A 23,317-nucleotide genomic window follows, 5' to 3' on the forward strand; every position below is an offset into this window, starting at 1 on the left:
AGGAAGGAAACTGTGTTGCAGCGCATTCTGAATTCTAGTGTGGGCCGTGCCAGCTTGTGCAAGCATCTCTGTGTCTTATCTCTTGCACTCTCCACCTGCGTGAAACATGCCGCCACACACCACTTTACTTTCTAAATTTATTTTTCAGACAAAAACATAAAAAATAAATGAATATCTGAATGACTACAACAGATGGTTATTAATGGCTTTTTTCCTTCTGCAGAAGCACAAGGCGGTATTATTATGCAAATTCTGTAAGTAATTACAGATACCAATGTATGATTTGTCAGGGTGATTAGTATTTTAGTTAATTAGTGCTGTAATTACAGCGACTAATTAACTTTCTCGCAGCCTTCGTGGAATAGGGCTTATTTGCTTTTCACTTGCAATGCGGACACGGCGGTTCAGGGTTAAGGGCATCGGTGGCCCCGGGGGATATTTGGCGCTGCCGATTATTCAGAGCATCTTGAATTCTGCCTTCTCCTCCCCATTCTCACCATGTCCCCCAAGACCCCTCCCCCACCTCCACCATCCTTTGCTCTTCTAGGCACGCAGTTGAAGACCCTCCTCGCATCCTCGGTACCTGATCTCACTCTTTTACCTTATAACTCCTTCGCCGCTCGTGTAGTGAGTGCTCCACTCAGCATCACTCTCACACCCTGGTTCAGATTCACAAAGGCTTTGCATCGGGTTTGTCTTCCTTTTCTAACTCGAACCTGCCAGACAATGTTCATGTGGGATTTACTATCCAACGCAAATCATAAATTGTGTTGGATAGTAGGTAACACCAAGAAAAGCAAAGGTGCGCAGTGCTGTGCCTTGCTTACTTTGCATTAAGAGGGCGATCCATGGGTTGCGCGGGGATGTATGACGTTACAACGCTTGCTTTTACCACGCATGCTGTTACAACGCAAGTATTACAACAAAAACCTTTACAACGCATTACACTTGGGGTGCTGGATAGTGAATAGTTTAATTTACTATTCCAACTCCAGTCCCCGTGGACACTAGGGAAGGTGTTGTATAGTAAATTAACACTAATCCTTATCCTAGAGCGCCCCCCAGTGTAATGCGTTGTAATGGTTTTCGTTGTAATACATGCGTTGTAACAGCACTGCGTGGTAAAAGTTGCGTTGTAAAGGTTGCATACCGTTGCGCAGGGATGCTCTCGTTTAGCACCAATGGATTTTGACACAAAGGCCTGACTACAAACATGGATTTGAGCCGAAATCCTATGCCTCCTCTAGGCTGGCGCCATAAGGAGAAATACTTTTATTTTTCCCACTTCGCATGTGAGCTGCTTTTTACAGCACACATACAAATTGGAAAAAGCCCTAAAATGTCGGTTTTAACTTGAAGGAACCCTAAGGTACAAAACCCTTGCTTTAATCAACGCAGGCATCCTTGCACTATGACACAAGAGGGTCTGCGTTGGCGTGGCTACCTAAAGTGCGCTAGAGGAGGAAGAGAGCAGAATATATATGGTGCTGCTCTGCTCCCAGTATTCCATGAAAGCAGCTGAGCAACTTTACTAGCTGCCCTGCCTTACGTGATGTATTTGAAACCCTGGTACCCCATATCCTACCTTTCTCCAATGTTTAGGCTGCCTCAACCAGTCTGTCCTGAACGTTTCGCTCAGCCACCTTTGCTTCCGCTCCTCCCACTGACAGCACAACATAATATGATACAAGCTCAGCTCCCTTTGGCCAGGGAGAACTCATAACTACTGGGCTCTAGTCCCTGAACACCCTTTACCAATAGCCCTAGACAGGAGATGTAAAAAAAAAAAAATAACCTCATGTTTAAAAAAAACAACTATTAAAAATGTCACACTTGAGGCACAGGTAATGGTAAAAAAAAGAATGTTTGCAATCAGATAAAATCTAGTATTTAACCCTTTCACTGCGGCGGCTATTCCGCCGCAGTGCTAAGGGGCGGGGGGGGCGCGCAGCGCTCCCGCGCTGGTGACGGAATCGCTCCATCACGCCCCTCGGGTGAGCTGTGCTTGTGACAAAACGGTTCCGTCACAGCCCCGCTCGCTCAATAGAACGTCCCGCGCTGGCGCAAAATCATCGCAGCACAGGCGTGGCGAGCGGGCCATGACGGAACCGTTCCGTCACCAGCACAGCCCACCCGAAGGGCGTGACGAAACAGTTCCGTCACAAGCGTGGGAGGGGTTAAAGAATATCAGACTGCAGTGGCATTCAGGATGTTGTCGCCTAGAAATGTATAAATATCTGCTCATGTGAAAATGTACTTGAAAAAAAGAATAACATAAATGTATTTTATAGATTTTGATTTTCTTAGGAAGCAGGACTACTCCAGCGATTATAGCTCTCTATCACTCCTTTGGTTTCAACAGAAAAATTATCTGTCCAGTCCATTGCCTTTTAAATCTAGTGCAAAAATGGGACACAAAAACTCCCTGGTGCAAATAGCATTTGGGGAAAGTGTTTACATAATGTTGCCGTATTCCCATTGGCTCAAAAATAAGTATTTGCACCAGTTTTTGCACGCATGTGTTCACACTTTCCTTGTGTTTGCTGTTACACTTATCACAAGCTAGAACCTGGTTTGATTTGCTTTAAATTTAGCATTTATGTAGAATATCTGTTCACTGTTGTTTGGTGGGCCCTCACTATGAATGGCCCGTTAAATGATGTGATATTTAACACACCTTTTAACATCTGACTCTGGCAATTCAGGGGCATATTTACGTCTTCTGGCGCATCTTTGCAAATCAGCAGGGATGCAGCAGAACAGATGTGTCAGGTAATCCCTCCTTGTGCCACCACAGATGCATCGCCTTTACAATGCGGCGCACCATGGTGCAAGGAGGGGCAGATGCATGACGCATCTTGAGGCGCACCGGCGGCGCATTGCTGGAGCCGCGTCGCAAGCGTGACGCAACTCCTGCAATGCACAGGGGCCGCCCATACTCAACATGGTGCCTCACTCCTTACGCCAGCGTCGTAAAACTGACTCAGTGAAATCTTGTAGATTTCACTGCGTTAGTTTTATGTGGCTTTCCTGCGAGGGAACGCCCACCCTGCGACAGAACGCCCACATGAAACCTGAAGCAGGTTTCATGTGGCGCAGGGCTTTACAACGTGACGCATCTGCCTAGATCTACCACAAAAGTGACCCAACGGCGGCGTAAAAGTGTCGCAAGGGGCTTGTAAATCTGCCCCTTTGAATTTATCCTGTATGATAAATACCACCAAGTTATGAGTTTTAGGGTTATAACATGCAGATGTTGGTGCTACTGCACCAAAATTCTGGTTATGGTCATTACTGGGCCTTTTTCTTCCAATAAATGACCTGTCGACATTTATCACAAAACCCACAATTGTGAAATGTGCAGTAACAGGAGCTACCGCACACAATACAATGTATCAGGCCATTTGTAAAAGGGGCCTATTGTGGAGTGTGTAGAAAATAGGAAACAAATGGCAACAAAAGTACTCTGGGACACGTTTGGACACCACAGAGGACCAACAGGAACTCTGACTACAATCATCATTAAGAATACCCTTTAAAACACATTCTTTATTCCAACACAAGACTCTGCATTCAGTACGACACAAATCAACCAATTTCCAAACCATATCTAACTCAGCACATAAAACTATGGACATTACAGAAAGATGTGCTACAGAGTAAACGCGCTTGGAAGTAAACGGCTAGCTCCCGAGCTGTGTATGAAATTTCCGTGTTTGGTCCAGCCCTCGTATAAGAGGAAGAGAGGTCTAAATATTTGCTGTGGTTACTTGAAAAGATTAGTTGCCTTCATTTGTATTTTCAGAACACACCTAATCCATTGAAAGGTAGACTAGGTAAATTTATGAGCTACAAAGCTGGGGGAGTTAGACCACACTTCCTAGCTAACCAACCACACAAATTCACAAAGAGTTTGCTGTGACATATTCTCCTGGAACTCCAGCCTTGATATTGACTTCCATCCTGGATAAATACTGGACACCAGGAGTAACCAAGAACACTACACGAATACGTGACTCCAAATCACAACAAAATCTTTGTGAATCGGCCATATTGCTCAATAGAGTTAAATATTGTTGACAAGAATGTCGACCCTCACTTTTATTAAGTACACAATATTGACTAACAGCATGTCGTTAAGCTAAGCATGCACTGGGATGTTTAGATTTTCAATTCCAACTCCACATCTGCTTATCTTGGTAAAATTCTGGTACATGATGTCAAGGCAATTGCAGGTCGATATAAAAATCCACATAGTTTGGTGGAAACCCCCATAGAAGCACACCTTTGTGCTACAAGTAACTAATGTTGGATGTCAAGTGTAGCACGAAGTTATCATATTTTCAAAGATTTAGGACTTATGTCTATCCACAATGTCAATCACTATTGTGCCACGTTCATAAAATTAAAGTGCTTTGACATAAAGTGCTATGGAAAATAAATTAAATTACAAATATGGAAGGGCCATGTAAGGAGTTACGTAGTGAACTGAGCAAAATTCAACGTGAGAAAAAGTCGAGACTAAAGGTGTAGTGACAAAGGGAGTAGGTGAAAGGGATTGGAAGTGGGATTTAAGAGATACCGGTCTGGAAACCAAAATCTACTTTGGCAAAAAGTTCAAACCAGTCTCACACTGCCGGTGGCTGAGAAGAGAATGGGAGCCTGGTGGCATGGAAATATCAAGATTATGGTCTGCCATTGAAATGCCAGAATTAACATCCTGGCCCAGTACACGCCTCTCTATAAGAGAGGGCTATTTTGAAAGGAAATAACTAAATTTGTAAGGGGTAATGCAAACATCCAAGATGTAGATGGAGGGAGCAGAGTTAGTGGGTAAAGTAGGAGGTTAGAGATCACGACAAATCTGTAGTTAACCCCTTCCATGCTGATGACGGCCCCCAGCCGTCATGCATTACGGTGCTCGTGTGCTGATGACGGCTGGGGGCCGTCATGAACCCGCCCACTCTTCATAACGGCTGCACAGGCGCAGAATCGCGGCCGCGCCCAAGGGGTTAAATGCCAGTAAGGAGTAGAAGGAGAGGAATTGCAAATGCAATCTTGGTAAAGTGTATGTACGAGTGTCAGTCAGTCAGTCAAAATACGCTTTATTCGATTTTTGTTAAAATCATAAAAGGCAATACATACAACACAATATAAAAGTCACATTGCAATTTACATACAAAATTCAATTCGTAGTCAATTTATGTTAAATATTAGTTTGCTTAACAAACTCAAGACCAATATTTAAAATAAGACATTCTCTGGGGCTTGTTTTTTTCTTAGTCTGAATGCGGCCGTTAGGTAAGATGCCACGCGAAAGATGATATGCGTGTTACCCAACATTTGAAGAAAAATTAATGCTGGCCTAACCTGAAGAAAGCCTGCTTCCTTCAGAATAGGTATTAGGTATTTCTCCCTGGCGGCGGAAAACCCCCCACAAAAGAACATAAAATGAAGCGTGTCTTGAGTAGAAAAGTTGTCGCATTTGCAAGGTAAAGCATCCTCGGGTTTTGCCCAAGTGGGAAAACAACCAAGTGTATATGGGATCAAGCTAATCCTGAATTTAATAAGCAAGGCTCTATGAAGGGTGTAGAACAGGAACACAAATTATGTCATTAGTATGATAGTGAGAGTTTAAGACTGGCCTAGTGGAAAGGGACAGGGAAGGGAGTAAACATGTGGTATGGATGAAGCAAGATGGGTAGGGTCTCTACTAACTACATTGAATCCTTGCTGCAGGACATTGGTACAGAACTTAGTAATAGGAAATATTGGCATCCTGTAATACTGAAGTAGCTTCAAAGTGCAAAGACCAAATGAAAATATAGTGGCGGATGTCGGGTTTTAGAGAAAAGTGGAAGGCGTGTACATGGGTGAGGGTTATTAAGAGATGATAGAGTTATTGAGGGTTTAAGGGAACTGGTATTGGGGCATGGCTAGAAATTAAACATGACAGGTAAAACAGTGCGATTCAGCGGGTATTGTAGAATGTCAAAGATTAAAGGGTTTGACTGCAGGAGGCTTAGAAGGCGGCAGAGGTGTGCTTAGTGTGGACTGTCCAGTTCTGTGAGTAGATGTTAGTGGTAGAGGAGTTGCTGTATAGAGACCAGGGGGTGTAGACAGAGGTCATTTGGTAAGTGCAGAAGGTAAGCAAGCCATCTGGAAGAGGTTTGGATTATGTGAGTTACAGAGAAAGGGTCTCGTTGGCCACAATGTAAGCAAGCACAATGAGACTCCAACCTCTACTTTGGTATAAAAATACACCTATAATTGAGGTTTAGTGGGTGCATACACCCCTGGACCCTGGTGCCACTGCAACTGATACACTATTGAGGTACGCCTCTGTCGGTCAGGGCAGGGAGTCAGATAACTGAAGGCACTAAAAGCAAAATCTAGAGATGGGGCAGAGGTGTTTTGGTGGAAACATGGATCATAGTGAGTATGGTAAATGGCAAGGATTGAGTAGAGAATATATAAAGGTAGTGCAAGGGTGTCTGTAATGTCGACATTATTGTTTTTGTGCAGGAAGGGAACTATCCTACACACAAACAAGCAAATAATATGTGTTCCCCATTCTTTGTGTGCTGCAGAATGAGGAAAGAGGAAAAAACGGACGAAAAATGCTTATATTGCTCCCCGTTACGCCTGCTTTGGGAAGGCGTTATTTTTACCGCTGCCCAAGATGTACGCAATGATGTAAATCTGGGGCAGTGTCAAAAACCATGGGTGTTGTGTGGGAACACCTACAGCAACATCCATGGAAAAGCCCCTTCCACGCAGAGCAAGACATTTCTTTACTCCATATCTGCAAGGCCATGAAAAGTCACGCAGGAGGGCCTTACATGGGCTTGTAATGATGGGCCAGCACACTGTGCCTCCGTAGGCTTTAGTGGTTATGGAGTAAATAGGCATGTACAATGAGGGGAGGGAGAAAAGTGTGAATTGTGAGCCAGGGAGGCAAAGACGAGGAGTAGGAATTTCTGAATTCATTTTCCTTTTAGGCCTGGCATTTCTCTGAGGCTGAGCTTGGTCTCTGCAGCTCTCCTTCTCCGGCACTTCTGCCTCAATTGACTTGAATTGTTTCATTGTAATTGATCGAAAAACAATAAAGCTCCCCAAACCTGCTGTTAGAGGGAGCGGGAACTGGCCGTTCTCAAGCTGTCCTTGTTTGTTCTTGTGCGGTACAGTACATGCCCCCCAGAGCGGCTGCGCCAAGCCCAGTCTGCAGATGCCGAAATGCAGATCTGATTCTAAATCAAGTTGTGCTTCTCCAGTTCTCCTCCAGGACTTGTTTTTTTTCACTTTTTTTCCTTTTACGGCTTAAAAAAACGTACTTGGCTTGGGGTAAAGATTGTTGTCTTGCTGGGATTAACTGGCTTGCCCGCCACAACACATATCCAACAGCCATTTTGGCAATTATATGCAGTTTCTTCAGCTTTTTTTTTTTTAGAAGGATTCATTGAATGAGGGAGCTTTTAGATCATATGTATTACCTATTTGTAATTCCTTGTTGAGGAAGCTCTGGTAATGTAAGGATTAGAAAAGTTGGGTTTTTGGTTTCTTCCTGAAAGTCAGGGTTGGATAACATCAATTTAACAACATAAATTGGTATGTAACGTTTACAATATTGTGTTTACCACAATCAATGTTACTTAGCAAGCCTTTACAATGCAGGCCAGTACAAAAAGGGGCGTTTTTGTACTTTACAAAGCAGTCTTTTCCAACTCCAGTAAGGAGTTTTTTATTACAATTATTTGTATATCACTTAAAGAGGGAGGGTATAGGGGTTGAGGTATGGGGTCTGAAGGGGTAATTGGTGGGTAGAGGTAAAGAGGGTAAGAGTTTTTTAGGGTTCCGAAATTAGTAGAGGTAAAGGGAGGTAGAGGTTTTGACATAACCAATAGCCTTGTCTTGTATAATGATGTGGTCACCACTTGATAAAGCCATGAAGCTTGACTTCATATAATGATGTGACTCTTGACAAAGCCAATAGTCTTTCCTTGTATATTGATATGATCACCCTCTGACAAAGCCAATAGTTTTGCCTTTATATGATGATTCAATGATCCCTTGACAAAGCCAAAAGTCTTGCCTTCTTTGTTCTATTATGACACCATTATTATGCCCAGTGGACAATCTACCTGAGGACGTCCGGCCATCCACGGCTGACGCATGTCACCGTGCCTGGCTTGCCTTGTATATTGAAGTGGCCATCTCTTGACAAATTTGTTGAAATGAAAGCTCATAAAAGGGCCTCCCTTTTATATATTGAGCTGGTGATCCCTTTGAGAATGGCAGTAGAATTGTAGTATTTAAAATGACACCCCTTTCTATTATAATGCGCACTCTCATTGGTTGCCCGTTGTCTATAGAGGAGTTGCCTGCTCCCAGTGGAATTGGGTGCAGATCTTCTTGGCCACAGACGTTATTTTAGTTATAGTAATAAAACCATACTTTGAGTATAAAAATTAAAACGAAATTGAAATTCAATGGAAAAAAAAGAAAGGTTAAAGTGACGTTATACTTAGATATCGTAAAATATCTTACTTTATCTGATAAAAAACCCTCAGAAATTCACTGAGAAACCCCAAAGGTAAAATTGATGGTATAATTAGGTCTGGTAATAAATAATACCTTAATTTACGTAAAACATTTTTTTTCAGAAATGCACTAAAAAAGCTATACCATCATTGAAGACATCACTAATAATATCATTCACTCACCCTCTGTTCAGTTTACGCAACCAGTACAGCCTTTGAAATATGTAAATAATAGTACTAAATGGTGCAGAATCATGTAAAGCATAATCTACATAAACACATTTGCTTATATAAAATAATTACACTGTAGCTCACTCGCTCTAGACCAGGGGTCTCCAAACCGGTCCTGGAGGGCCGGATCCATGCCATATTTTTTGGATATCCCCATTGAGATACATGTAGTTATTTTAAAAATCTGGCATGGATCCGGCCCTCCAGGACCGGTTTGGGGACCCCTGCTCTAGACACACTAGCCCCATTAAGTGGCCAGGTGCCTAATATGCACATCCTTCGTGGTGTGTACAAGGTTTTCACAGAGTTCCCTACCTCCAGACGCTCTAGCCCCATTAGGTGCCAAAGCTCCTATCACTAACACCTGCCGCCCTGAGCACAGTTCTTCGCAGGGACCCCATTCCGTCTAGAAACCCAAGCCCTATTAGGTTACTAAGCCCCTACTCCACAAAGCAGTCACCATGCGTGCAACTTTTCAAGGAAAGCCATCTACCTACAGACCCTCTATCAGTGCTAGGGGTTGAATCCCTACTATATTCAGCCCTTCTCCGGTAGATACGTTTTCACAAAGATCCCACACCCTTCACACATGCAAGCCCTAATAGGAGACAAACCATGCTTCAAATGAAAATACTCATTAGGAGTGCAGAAGCTATAAGAAATTTGTTCTAGATAAAGCTCACTAAGGGGCAGGTTCACTAACCTTTCACTCAACGCAGCACAGCAATGCAACTTGCAGGTCCTCGTTAAATAAAAGGGAGAGTGCAGAAATGCACCATATCTATTAAAATATGGAGAACTACAAATCTCTCATAGCACTGGTAGGCATCCTAGTGCCAACACAAGAACTGTTGCAGCCTGGTGCAAGGTGCCTGCATTATGGGCAGTGTTGTTTTTTGCAAGAAGGTATCCTTAGAGGTATATTCCTTCTTTGTGTGCAGAAAAATGCAGCACATATTGAAAGAGGAAGTAACAAGAAGAAATGAAGATATTTGTCCTCAATACTTCAGCCTTGGGTAGGCACACACTCTGGTTTACTGCCTTTAGTAAATCTAGGTTTGGACAAAATCCCTAGCTGGATGCATGGGAAAATCCATGCTCCACGCATTGAATGCCTCCCAGATGCAAAGTAGCACAAGGCAGTACTAAAAATACGACCAGCTGATGAAAAAGCTCACATTTTGGACAGGTCGGTCAATGCAAATGTTTTTGCCCCAGTCAGTGCAAATACTGCCCCAAGATTGACTGGCATTGTTGGAAATAAAAAAACGCACAAAAGGATGCTTGCAATAAGTCTAACCCCTGGTGGGGTAGCTTTCCAGCCCTTCCTTCTTTTGCCCACAGTGTCATCATAGTTTGGACCCAGGCATTTGCAAATCTGTCTTGATCCTGTTCCAACAGGAACAGTCCAGGCTGAACTGCCACCCTGAAATGGAACAAAAGCAACACAAGAATGGTTTTGCCCTGATTAGGGTTCTTGTTGCTTGGTTCCAGTGGCACAGCGAACACAGGGCCCACATCTGGGCATAACCTTCGCTACTTCGGGAGTCACATGAAACACACAAAAAGTGATGGGAGAAATGCTTGCGATACGTTTAACAATTGGCAATCATTCAGGGCAGCGTTCCAGCCCATCACAACTTTGCCCACCATGCTGTCTCAATTTAGACCCAGTCGTATGCAAATCAGTCTTGACCCTTCTCCAATAGGAACAGTCCAACCCAAACTACCAGGTCAAGTCCACATGCAACCCAAGACTAGTTTTGCCCTGATTGGGGCTCTTCAGCCAGGTGTATCTTGGTTCCACTGGCACAGTGAGCATGAGACCCCTGTCTGGGCATACCCGTGACCACCTAGGGCATTACATGAAACTGTTGGAAATTAATCAATCCACAGGCGATTTGCCTTGAAATTTCAAATGTTGTGCTCATTTTACACATTTAAAATTCCAGAATTAATAAACTCCTACATACTAAGTCACAACCCTGCCAACATGTATTTTTTTGCAATCATTCTTGATAGATAACTTAGGTTTTTAAATAAATCAATTATGTTTTCCTTGATACTAATTCTTAGGTCAGCCTATCACTACAGCATTGAAGCACTTCATTTGGGATAAATGTCTTTTAAAAGTTACATAGTGAGAACCTAAAAAACAATGTGTGTCTGGAGTACATTGAATTCGATTTTATTTAGTTGACTGAAAGTGTACCTCGAATCAAGATGCATTGCAATGACTGTTCTGGAGTTTTTATCCAGAACTAGATTTGAAACTCCCAACCACCATTCTTTCATCACATCTGCTTCTGTTTTGATTATTTCATGTCATATTTATTTATTTCTGTATTTAGTTAGTGCTCAGAGGGAGTGTACTCTTTTACAGAGTCGCAGGGTCTTCACATTTGGCTTCCATCCCTTTCCCTTTTGCACTACAAAAAATTCTATGTTTACAGGAAGTTACTAATGGAGGCCTCATTTTTGGAGAATTGGTGTAGGGCAGTGCCGCAAGTCTTCTTGCTCCACGGCCCTAGGCCAATGTGTCAGGAACGCACCGTATTTATGAAATACAATGCATTCCTGTCCTTTCCCCACGCACTGGTGCACAATTTGCTGCCTAGTGACAGCGCAGGCGCCATTGCACCTTGGTTCAAGGCTGTCTGCTTTGCATGCAGGGTTGTTTTTGTGCAGTAAGGGACACCTGCCTACACAAAACAATCCAGAGAAGCGTTTTCCTCTTACTATGTGTGCTGCATCTGCAGCACACCTGGAAAGAGGACGAAATTTGGAGAAATACAAATATTTCTCCCCGTTTTGCCTGCTCTAGGGAGGCGTGAGGTTTTGGCCCTGCCTCAGGTTTACGTGATTAAGTAAATGTGGGGCAGCCTCAAAATCCATGGGTGACGCGGGGGGGAAACCGACCGTAATGCCCAGGGAATGCCTCCCTGGTGCAGAGTAAGGCAATGCAACAACTGGCGCTTCTGTGTCTTACTCCATATTGATGAGGCTGTGCAAAGCCACGCAAAGTGGCTTTGCGTGGCCTTATAGATATGGTTGAGAGGTCTGCCCTGCAGGAGTGTCAGAAAAAGAGACTCTCTGGCGGCGCAAGCCTCTCATAAATAAACCCCTTAGTTTTATGTGCTGTATGCATTGTAGCATAGAAATATGCCTATACTTAGGCCCAGCGTATATTTCCTGAGCTTCTTGGGGCATATTATCAAGGGATTTATCTCTGCTTTTTTGGCTTTAAAAGCCAAGAAAGCGGAGATAAAATGATCTCCCTATCAGCAACGGGGTGCTAACACGCAAATTCGCATGTTAGCACCCTTTTTCTCTACGCTGCCCCTTGCATCTCTAATGAGATGCAAAGGGGGCGTTCCTGAGAAAAATAATAGGAGAAATGTTGTTAAGCGACATTTCTCCTATTATCAAGGATTTCGCTAACCCTGTTAGTGATAAAGAAAGCAGCGCTAACTGTAGTTAGCGCTGCTTTTTCTACACCAGGTATTTTCCTGACTTAGCCATGATATCCTATGGAAGGTGGATATCATGGCTAAGTTTGTGAGCCCCTATCATCAAGCTAACGCCAAACTTTGAGAGATTATCGTTGGTTTTCCAGCAATAATCTCTCAATTGGCAGTTAGCGTGAGGATTTTTATCACTTCTGAGATAAACCTTGCTAATAGCAAGTTATCGCTGCGATAATTTCCGGCGATGCTTAGCGTTAAACAATTCGTTGCTAAGCATCGTTAGCGATAAATATCGTTTAACGTTGGTAATATGCCTCCTTGTTTCCTAAGGGCAAAACACGTAGGTATTTTTATGCAAAAACAAACAGGGAATGCCTACACTGTTTTTTTAAACTGCACCACAATAAACAAGCCAAGGCCTGACTGCTACAGCCACCAAACAATAAAACTTCGAAGGGATTTCAGAATGACAAAACATGCATAGAATCTCTATTGAAATTCATTATATGTAAATTGGCCTCATGTATATTTATTGTGGATATCGAGAAAACTATTTGGTGACTCGATGAGTCGAGCCGCCCAATAAAATTGTAAACAAACATTGTTCATGCGCTCAAATTGTAGAAAAAGGTGTATGTGCTTCCTAATATGAAATGGAGCCGCTATGGAAGCCTTCCGTGCAGAAACATTTTTCTGGAAATGAGTTTCAATTTTAATTTGTATTTCTTATTTGAAAGTATAAACTACTGTTGGCACCGTGGGAAACATGTTCAAGTGTAACATTATATTCCCGTGTTGCAGGTAACGAGTGCTGGGAAAACACCAACTACCAAGTATATAAAGTCAAAAGATAGATCAATGTTTTCAGTAATTGACATTTCCTTGTCAATAAAGAGTGTAATTCGGTGGGAGAAATGTTAAACGGCATTTCTTCTGCTGAATTACTCTGGGAAAGAAGGGTGTAGCGGGGTGAATAGTGCTCTAAGGGCCAAAGCAAATAAAACAAGCATTGCCAAAGCTGATAGGGTTGACGCTTGCCCCCAACTATTGAAACAGAAACCATAAGAAAATGCCTGCTGCAGTGTAAATATAGAAAAAAAGTACTTCTTTGTAAATAAAATGTACAGATGAGGTAAAGAAATAAATGTGTGATAATAGAATCTTTTTGAGATGTAGAATACTCGCTCAAGCTTTCCAATGAAAGTGGAAGGATACATCCAAACAGCCAACAGAAAGAAGATCACTAAAATAATCCTCTGGGATGGCCCAAAATATGACTGGCAATGTATCAAGTCAATGGCTAAGTCTCCTGAGCCAAAGAAGTCAATGGCCGGAGGCAAATGAACAAATTACCCCTAAAGTATGTACAGAATACAGCTTTTTTCGCCTTGTGAAGTGCAAACATCATTACCTGGCAGAATAAAAAAAAACAGTGGTCGAGGACTAAAATGGGAAAAAAGGGAATACAACAAAGAAGAAAAAAATTTCAGGAACATTAGTAAAAGTGGGGTCAAACCCTTTAAAAACAACATAGAGAAATAAGCAGAGAAGCAACCACCTACCTCAAAAACACGTTTAGGAGAATAACCACATTGACATTGATGTGAAGCAACAGTAATGTTTTATACTTGCCCAGTTCTATACTAATCAGACTACTGCTGTATTGGAAAGTGGACTTTATGGTGGTGATCACATCAGACCGATGAGTGAGCGAACATCAGGCTTTAAAACGGAGTGATCCACTGAAAACATTCCAAAGGAATATGATAGTGTTAAGATCATACCCAAAATGTCTACCAAATGTAGTTAAAGACGTTTGTGTAAAGGAGATAACTACGTTAGCACCACTATTTCTTTCATAAAAGTTACTCGCAGAGAGTAGGCTACATACAATATATCAGCAAATCCACTATGACCAATATATTCTCCTATTTTCCTGTTTCTACTGGTTGCTCCTACTTTCATTTATTTTCAATGTACGTTTTAAAAATTTACTTGATTAACCATGGAAAGCAAACACAAGGAGATGATGGACGGAGCACACTCACCCCCAGTCACAGATCTGGGTTAAATCCATCACCGTGCTTTAGCTCACTTCGCCACCCGAGTTCAGACCCAGCCATATGCAAATCAGTCTTGACCCTGTGCCCCATGGGAATAATCCAGCCCAAACTGCCAAGCCATGTCCTCCCTGGACTGGAAACAAGCATTCTGGGACTGGTTTTGGGGTAACACCCCTCATCAGCCAGGCTAGCTTGAATCCACTGGAAAAGTTTGCAAGGAACCCATGTCTGGGCATACCCTGCCAATTTAGGGTGAACAAAGCAAACACAAGGAGATGACGGATGAAGCACTGAAACGTTTCGGATACTCACCCCCATTCACAGATCTGGGTTGAATCCATCATCATTCTTTAGCTCACTTCGCCACCCAAGTTAAGACCCAGTCATATGAAAATCAGAAAAGTTTTTGTGGAGTTCCCTGAGCACAAATAAACGTATCTTGAAAAATTCACAAAGAATGTCCATTCAATCAATGATTGTCCATATCTGTATAGCAAAGTTGTGAAATCAGTCCTTATTTTATTGTCCAATCCAGATGACCACGTGGACTTGTAAAAACAGCAATGCAGTCTTGAAATAGTTTTACAACAGCCAAAACGTCAGAACGCCATATGAAAATCAGTATTGACCTTTTGCCCCATGGGAACAGTCAAACCCGAACTGTCAACCCAGGTCCTCCCTGGACCAGAAACAAGCATCCTGGGATTGGTTTCGGAGTAGCACCCCTCATCAGCCAGGCTAGCTTGAATACAGTGGCAAAGTGAGCAAGGGACCCATGTCTGGGCATATTCTGCCAACTTAGGGCGATCAAGGCAAACACAAGGAGATGATAAACGAAGCACTGAAACTTTTCAGACACTCACCCCCAATCACAGATCTGGGTTGAATCCATCATCGTTCTTTAGCTCACTTCACCACCCCAGTTCAGACACAGGCATATGCAAATCAGTCTAAACCTATGCCCCATGAGACCAGTCCAGCCCGAACTGCCAAGCCAGGTCCTCCCTGGACCATAAACAGGCATCCTGGGACCGGTTTCGTGGTAACAACCATCATCAGCCAGGCTAGCTTGAATCCAGTGGCAAAGTAAGCAAGGGACTCACGTCGGGCATAACCTGCCAACTTAGGTCAAAAGAAGCAAACACAAGGAGATGATAGATGGAGCACTGAAACGTTTCAGACACTCACCCCCGCCACAGATCTGGGTGGAATCCACCATCGTTCTTTAGCTCAATTTGCCACCCCAGCTCAGGCTCAGCCATATGTAAATCATTCTTGATGCTGTGCCCAATGGGAAAAGTCCAGCCCGAACTGCCACGCCAGGTCCTCCCTGGACCAGAAACAAGCATCCTGGGAGTGGTTTCAGATTACAGCAAAGACAGATGAAAAACGGAGGCAGAGTAAAATATATAATAAAAACACAAAATTGAAAAAAGATGGAAAATTCAAAATGAGCATTGAATAAAAGTTGCAACATCTGTCGACTTAAAACAATCAGAGCTGACAGAGAAGAGAAGTGTATTTTTAAAATGTCCACATCATGTGTCTTTCTGACACTAGCGCATTTTGGAGTTTGCAGCCAAGGCCCTGTCGAGCATTTCGCTTCTTGTCGCTGGCCACCTTCCTGGAGTAACTTCCATATCTCATCCTTAACGTAATGTTATGTTAATTTCCTCATTCAGGGAGAAAGGTAGAGATCAGTTAGATGGGGTTAAATATTTTACTGATCCCACTTAAGAACCTGGAATTGAAACTAAACAAAGATGCACCTATCAAAGGCACCTCACCAAACTGCACCTTCTGGTCAAACCTTCCTTGAAAGGAGCGTCTTGTTCAACAAAATTCCGACCATCTATTATTCACGACTGATTAGATACAAATAAAGTCCATAGGCAATCTTGGATGTTTAGAAAATTCTGTAATTTATTTCAGATACTTCCAGAATATTAGATCCAAACCAAAAATAACACAAATCAATCAGCCAACGCGTTTCGTCCAGACATGGACATCATCAGGGCAGAATAAAAGGGAAAAAATTGATATATATCAATAAATATTCCTAATCATGATTTAATGATTATTCATTTGTACAATTTGGACAATATATTCATAAGTGTCCCAACCATTACGACATCTAACAACATTTCTACACATGAAGCCTGCCTATAGCCAATCTATCAAACATCCCTGTTGAACAGGATGTAAATAATCGTCATTCCAGTTTTACCACAATTTCTAAAAGTTAACAACCCTCCCACCTTTATTTTCCCAAATTCCCAACTTTTAAATTTTATACAGACAAAACGCTTTCCATTTAATCCCATGGTTACAGGATGCGTCCAATTCATTACAGTAAATCAAAACATACCCCTGCATTCAATTTCATTATGTTTTCTGAAGATAAGGTGGCTATTCGTGAATCTTATGTTAGGGGTAAAGAGTTCCATAGTTTGGCTGCATGAACAGAGAAGGATGTAACACTCATGTTTTTTTTCTTGTGCATTGGGATTTTCTGGTGAGGTGCCACTCTAGAGCAGAGGTTCCTATTTTAAATGTGTTTGGTGATTTTATTCCTGATGAAGACCAGTCCCATTCCATGTATCGCTTTGTGAGTGAGACAAAACATCTTGAACGTGGAACTACTGGCAACCGGTAACCAGTGCAGGGCTTTCAAGGCAGGGGAGATGTGGTCTTGTGGCTTTATATGTAAGAGTAGTCTGAAAGCTGAATACTGAATCTGTTGTAGCCTTTTCAAAGTCGTTAAAGGTGATACACGTAGAGGCTATTGGCGTAATTGAGCTTGGACAGAACAAGAGACATGGTAGCCTGGACATTTTGTGCTAATCCCAATTGGGGGAACATTTGTCACAGAGTTTTTATAGTACCAAAGCTAGATCTTGCCACTTTGTCCACTTGGGCATTCATTGATAGCTTGGAGTTTATGGTCATTCTGAGGTTTCTTACTTCCTTTGATACTTTAAGTGGTGTTCCCAGATCATCAGGGAAGGAGGCGAGCAGGTCTTCATTTTTCCACTTGCCACATATGAGTATTTCTGTTTTGTAAGCATTCAATTTGAGATGGCTCCACGTCATCCATTGATCAATGGCTCTGAGACAGCTTAAAATAGGCAACTTTCCAATGCCTTTGGGGCATTCCAATTGAAGGAGTATTTGTGTGTCATCTGCATAGTTATAGCACGTCAGGTGAAATGGGTTTATCAGTGTTGGTAATGACTTCGTGTAAATGTTGAAAAGCATGGGCGGGATGATGGAGCCGTGAGGGACCCCTGTTTTTGTGAAGTACGGTTTGGATGAGGAAGGGGGGATATGGATGACATTAGTTCTATTGCGAAGGTAGGATGTGATCCAGTCTTGAGCAGTACCCTCTATGGCAGCTTTGTAGAGTCTTTGAATCGGAATGTCATGGTCAACCGTGTCAAAGGCAGCCAAGAGGTCCAAGAGCAGTAGCGCAGCAACCCCATTCCGGTCAACTGTGTCCTTCAGGTCATCCCAGATGGCAACGAGGGCAGATTCTGTGCCTCTTCATAGACAGAACCCCGTTTGGAAGTCTGAATTTATGACATCTGGGCGAATGGTGCTCTTTCGTCTGTAGGTGTCTGAGTTGTGCGGGCCATGTTTCTTTTCTTCAGTAATGGACAAATATGTGACTATTTGAGTAGTTCTGTGAAATGTTTGGTAGATAAGGAATTAATTGCTGATGATTCTTCTTACTGGTGTGGCAGCAGAGGTTGTTAGAAGAATTGTCTTGAAGGTTTGCGGTGGACATGAGTCATAAGGGTTGCCTGCAGGCATGCTTGCTTTGTCCAGGACCATAGTTTCATTGTTTGAAATGTGTTTGAAGGCTGGTTTAAAGTATTCTTGGATTGTTCTTTTAGAAGATGGTTGGTGCTGGTGCTTTGTCTTTGTTTTAAATATGAGTCCAACGTGTCTTCTTTGGCCGTATAAAGATTTGCCTTGAGTAACGGGATGAGCTCCTTCCAGGTAATTTGGTTTACGAAATTCATTGAGAATTTTATAGAATTCTTTATTTTCATATTTAGCACAACTAAAGATCTTTTGATAGCTGACTTGTATAATCTGTTCATTTTCTGTAGGCAAAGTTTGTCTCGAATGGTGTTTGTTTTGAGCCATGCACGCTGCAGCTTTCTAATTTGTTGTTTTATCTCCTTTATCTCTGTATTTCTCCAAGGTGCTTGTTTTCTTTTGTTATGTTGTGTTGTTTTTATTGGTATTAGGATAGCAAAAGCTTCTTGTAGCCACTCACGTAGTTTTTTAACAGAATGTATTGTGTCTAGATCTGTACTGGCTGTTATTTGTGCTTCTAAGTGTTCCAAATTTAGTTTGTGACACGTTCGATAGGGGATGCACATGCGTGGTTTTAGGGGCGTCGGTTAGTGTTATTTTATGTTGGAAAGCAAGCAAATGGTGGCATGGCCATGCCTAGGTGTGTAAAGCAATCCTTTGTAAGCAATACTTTATCATAACTATTTTCCATTAAAAAAAGTGAAATGTAGGAATTTGTATTTTTGTATTGCTTGAAAGAAGAACGTCTGCACTAGGCTGTTGACCCACTTTTGTCAGGTGTCCTTCTCTGACTTTAATAAAATAATAATAGAAACAGTGGCATTACCAACAAATTAGTGATTCTTAAACTCACAGAATATTCCTGACAAGCTGCAATAAGAATGCAAACTTTACATGGGTTACACTCTGAATTGGTATGGGTGACTAATGACCTGGCGGAGGGTTTGGCAGGATGAGGTGTTCCCTGCTGGACTTGTTGGACGCATCAGTACATTTTGTTACCACCAGCTTCAAATTCAGTGCTTAGATCAGTAATCAGTGTGTTGGAAATCTGTCAGATTGTTTCCATTATTCCTAGAATAAATAACCTTTCAACACATCCAAGATGGCAAATTCTACTCTCATATTTGTGTCATTCAGAGTGACGCATATATTACTCAACCCAATTTTATTTTTACTTATGTATCATAGAGATGAAAAAAGATCTCTCTTATTAGTTACCCAATATGGTTGATTCACATTTGTGACTTTTATGCTTCAGTTAATCTCACCTGGCCTTATTCTAATAATTTCTTTTATTTTACACTTTTGGTTAAGCTGAACACCATGTTTTAAAACAAGCATATACAAAAAAAACTAAACCATGATAGATCTAGGCTTCCGGATGGAAGGTTGGCCTCAGAAAAAAAGTGTTGTTTTGTCCCATCAAGAAGAACTTGAAGAGGTCTGAAAAGTGTTGACCTAACAGAAGTGGGGCAAACATCTACGGGTCTTTCTGAACAACCACAGGGAGCATAAATGAATATCAACCCTCCTTTATTACAGGTGTTTTTGCATCAATTGCTCCGATGTTAGTGAAACGTTCAATCACTGACACCCAATCGCTTAGGCCATTGGACCTACTTTTGGAAATAGGAGCCTGCCTCCAGTAAACTTTACTGGCTGCCTTCAAGTCTGGCTCTCCACTTGATCCCTTTCCACCATCAAAACTTAGTTCGCTGGATGAGCTGCCCTCACAGTAGTTCTGGATCTCCTTAACTCTTCCTTGATCACAGCTGGGGTATGTCAGAGTTGGAAGCATGCCTTTGTACTCCCTCTGCGCAAGAAGAATGACCTTGACCCTGATTGTTGGTCCAACTTTAGGCCACTTTCTTTCCTTTCTATTTTCTCCAAAATTCTGGAAATGCATGTTAACTCGCACCTCTCTTCCTTTGTCACTGCTTATAATCTGCTATCCGCCCCAGTCTGGGTTTAGGGCAGGCCATAGTACCGAATCTGCCCGACAAGGAGTCACAGAACTCCTTAGGCAAGAACTCGATTCTAATGGGACCCCGCCCTTATCCTTCTGGATCTAAGTGCGGCTTTCGATACGGTCTCACACTCCATTCTTCTGGACAGATTGGATGTATCAGGCATTGCCTTGAGGTGACTATCTTCCTTTCTGAAAGATCAAACATTTCCGGTCTCATCAGCAAACTATACATCTGCGACCCTAACACTGACCTCGGGGGCCCCACAGGGATATATATTGAGCTCCCTGCTTTTTAACATTTACCTTCGCCCCTTGATGGAAGTGACTGAAGAATCTGGCCTCACCGTGCTTTCATACGCTGATGACTCCCAGATTATTTTCTCACTTTCTGATGCTCAGAATCAAGATCCTTCCCAACTCAGGCAAGGAGTGTCTAATGTCGCCCTTTGGATGAACAGAAACGCCCTAAAACTTAATGGCAATAAAACTGAAGTCCTGATTCTGGGTAACAATACCGAACTTTGGGGAGCTAACCACTGGCCCATCATACTGGGGCCTTTACCAGTGCCAGTTATTAAGGTTAAGAATCTTGACTTCATCATTGACATGAATCTTTCCCTTAAGCCGCAGGTCTCTTAGCTCACAGCCTCTTGCTTTTCCATTCTCAAATGGCTCAAGAAAATCCTCCTGCTGATTCCTCAAAGTGCCCAGAAAACAGTGGTACAGGCCCTGGTGATGTCGAGGATTGGTTGAGAGTTGAGATTTAGGCCAACTGAGTCAACTCCAGAAAGTGGTATAGGGTCACATACTCAATATGAGGGATCACATATACATTTATACCACTATCAACCTTGTTTGGATATTTTAAAGCAATACAGTCTCTCACTAACTTAGAGGTTTGAATGGAGTCTGAGCTTCATAAGGAGGTTGTGTACAAGGAGAACTTAACATTCTAATCAAGGAGGTAGCAGGAGTATAATCATCATGTTAAGATAGCGGTGAACATAGCCAATTATCAATCTCATAATGAGCTTATGTCAATGGCATTAACTTAATTTCCTCAACATATTCTTTTTGAAGTTTCTCTCTCTCCAGCAAACTTTCTATGAACTTATTTTGCTTTTGAACTTTCAGCAAACCTGAGTATAAAGATACCCCCTTGGACGTCTCTCAGCTGCCGACGATACCCTTGAGGCTGGCGGACACAGGGGGAGTTTCTGACCTGGAAACTGATTTTAAAGGTAAGAGATGCACTGCTGGATGTCTTGCTAATGAAAATGGAACAGTGCTACAGGAATAAGAGGGAAGACAAGGGCCCGTGCAAAATCTTTCTGTCACTGCTTAGCGACAAAACGCAGTAGAAAGCTGTGACACTAAAATTATGCCGTTGTGTGAGTGCAGAGTTTGCCCGCAGTTATAGATTTGCCAACTTGCTACATGTTTCACTATCTGCTGTATAATTTGCAGGTTCCAATAACATGAAAATTGTTTCCCTCTCAAACGGGTCAAAAGTTACTTAAAAATGGGGTAACAAGTTGTCCCTTGTGGCAGGTCCTCTGTCAGTTTTTGCCAGTTCTCTTTTTATCTGTGATTGATGTATTTAGGTGTTAAACTCGTACTGTTTGCATAAACATTTGCGGAGACAGAATTAATGTTTTTAGAATGAGAAAATGGTGAAATAATACTGCCACAGAATTTGACATATTATGTCACACAATTTTCCTTTTCTTGTTGCATAAATATATTCATCCCTCTCACAAAATGTGGTTACTTCATTGGCACATAATGTGAGAGGTTCTGCTCATACTTGGCTCTCCAACATTACAATATAATTATCTAGAACAGGGATTCTTAACCTTTTCACTTCCATAGACCCCCACTGGATCACTGCTGAAAGGCGGAGATCCCCACCGAAGCAAATTGCTATGATTTGAGCGGCAAATAATACACAAAAATATAGAAACACGGGCAAATCAAATACACACAATCATAAACTATTTTATGTAATAAACATGCAAAAACATATGCAAAAATCAAACTTTCAGTTTAATCAGAAGTTGAAGCATTTAAAAGTTTTGTTTATATATATATATATATATATATATATATATATATATATATATATATATATATATATTACATTATATAATTTGTATATAAAAATGTATTACTAGGAATAAATATACATATTCATAGCAATACCTTTTATGTACCTTTTATGTATGTATGTATGTATGTATGTATGTATCTATCTATCTGTATATAGATATATCTATATCTCTCTCTCTCTCTCTATATATATATATATATATATATATATATATATATATATATATATATATATATATATATATATATATATATATATATATATATATATATAATGTGAATAAGAACAAAATATAACAATTAATGTAGACATTAATAAAATATTAACATTTTAATAAACCCAGCAAACCCACTTAAATAAAAGGTTAGAACCATTAAAATATATGTAAAAAATAAAGCAAATTATATAAAATATAAAACAAATAAACAGTGAATGCTACCAAATGTATTCAACCAATATTGCGAAAACTATTGGAGTCTAAAAATATTAAATATACTATTCCCACGTTTGTTTATGCAACAGTAGGGAAAGTGTTGGACTTAATAGGGGTTAGATTTACTATTCTTACTCCAGTCACCAAAGTAATAGGAAAAGTGTTGGACTTCGGAGGGGTTACATTTACTATCCCTACTCCAGTCAGTGCAACAGTAGGGAAAGTGCTTGACTTCAGAGGGGTAAGATTTACTATTCCCACTTCAGTCTGTGCAACAGTAGGGAAAGCGTTGTATTTTGGAGGGATTAAATGTTTTATACCAACTCCAGTCTAAGCAACAAAAGGTAAACTACTTCACTTCAAATAGATAACATATTTGAATAACCCAATCAATTTAGAAAACATATAAAACTATTAATACAAACATTAATACTTAACTTAAAATATAGATAGATTAAAAAAATTAAAAAACAATTATCCAAATTGTAAAATTCGTAAACAATGTCCGAATAAATTTACAATTAAAAAAATGATTATCTAGTTATTACTTAACTTGCCACCATATACCCCTACAAACTCAGCATACCGTACCTAAAATATGTAATTATTACACAATTTATATAATTATTCATCTATTAAATATATTATTATACATTATTAGTTATTATTATTTAAG

At 41.2% G+C, this 23,317-nt stretch overlaps 1 protein-coding gene across 1 annotated transcript in view; it reads left to right on the forward strand.

The window, feature by feature from the left end:
- The window catches only part of NPAS1 (neuronal PAS domain protein 1), a 514,689-nt gene that overhangs the window by 481,154 nt on the left and 10,218 nt on the right, over positions 1–23,317 (forward strand). Inside the window, exon 10 of the mRNA XM_086938467.1 lies at positions 21,233–21,339. Coding sequence (XP_086794593.1) covers positions 21,233–21,339 — 107 coding nt within the window. The remainder of the gene's footprint in view (positions 1–21,232; positions 21,340–23,317) is intronic.

This window comes from Lissotriton vulgaris, chromosome 9 (assembly GCF_964263255.1).
Source record: "Lissotriton vulgaris chromosome 9, aLisVul1.2, whole genome shotgun sequence".
Lineage (NCBI taxonomy): Eukaryota > Metazoa > Chordata > Amphibia > Caudata > Salamandridae > Lissotriton > Lissotriton vulgaris.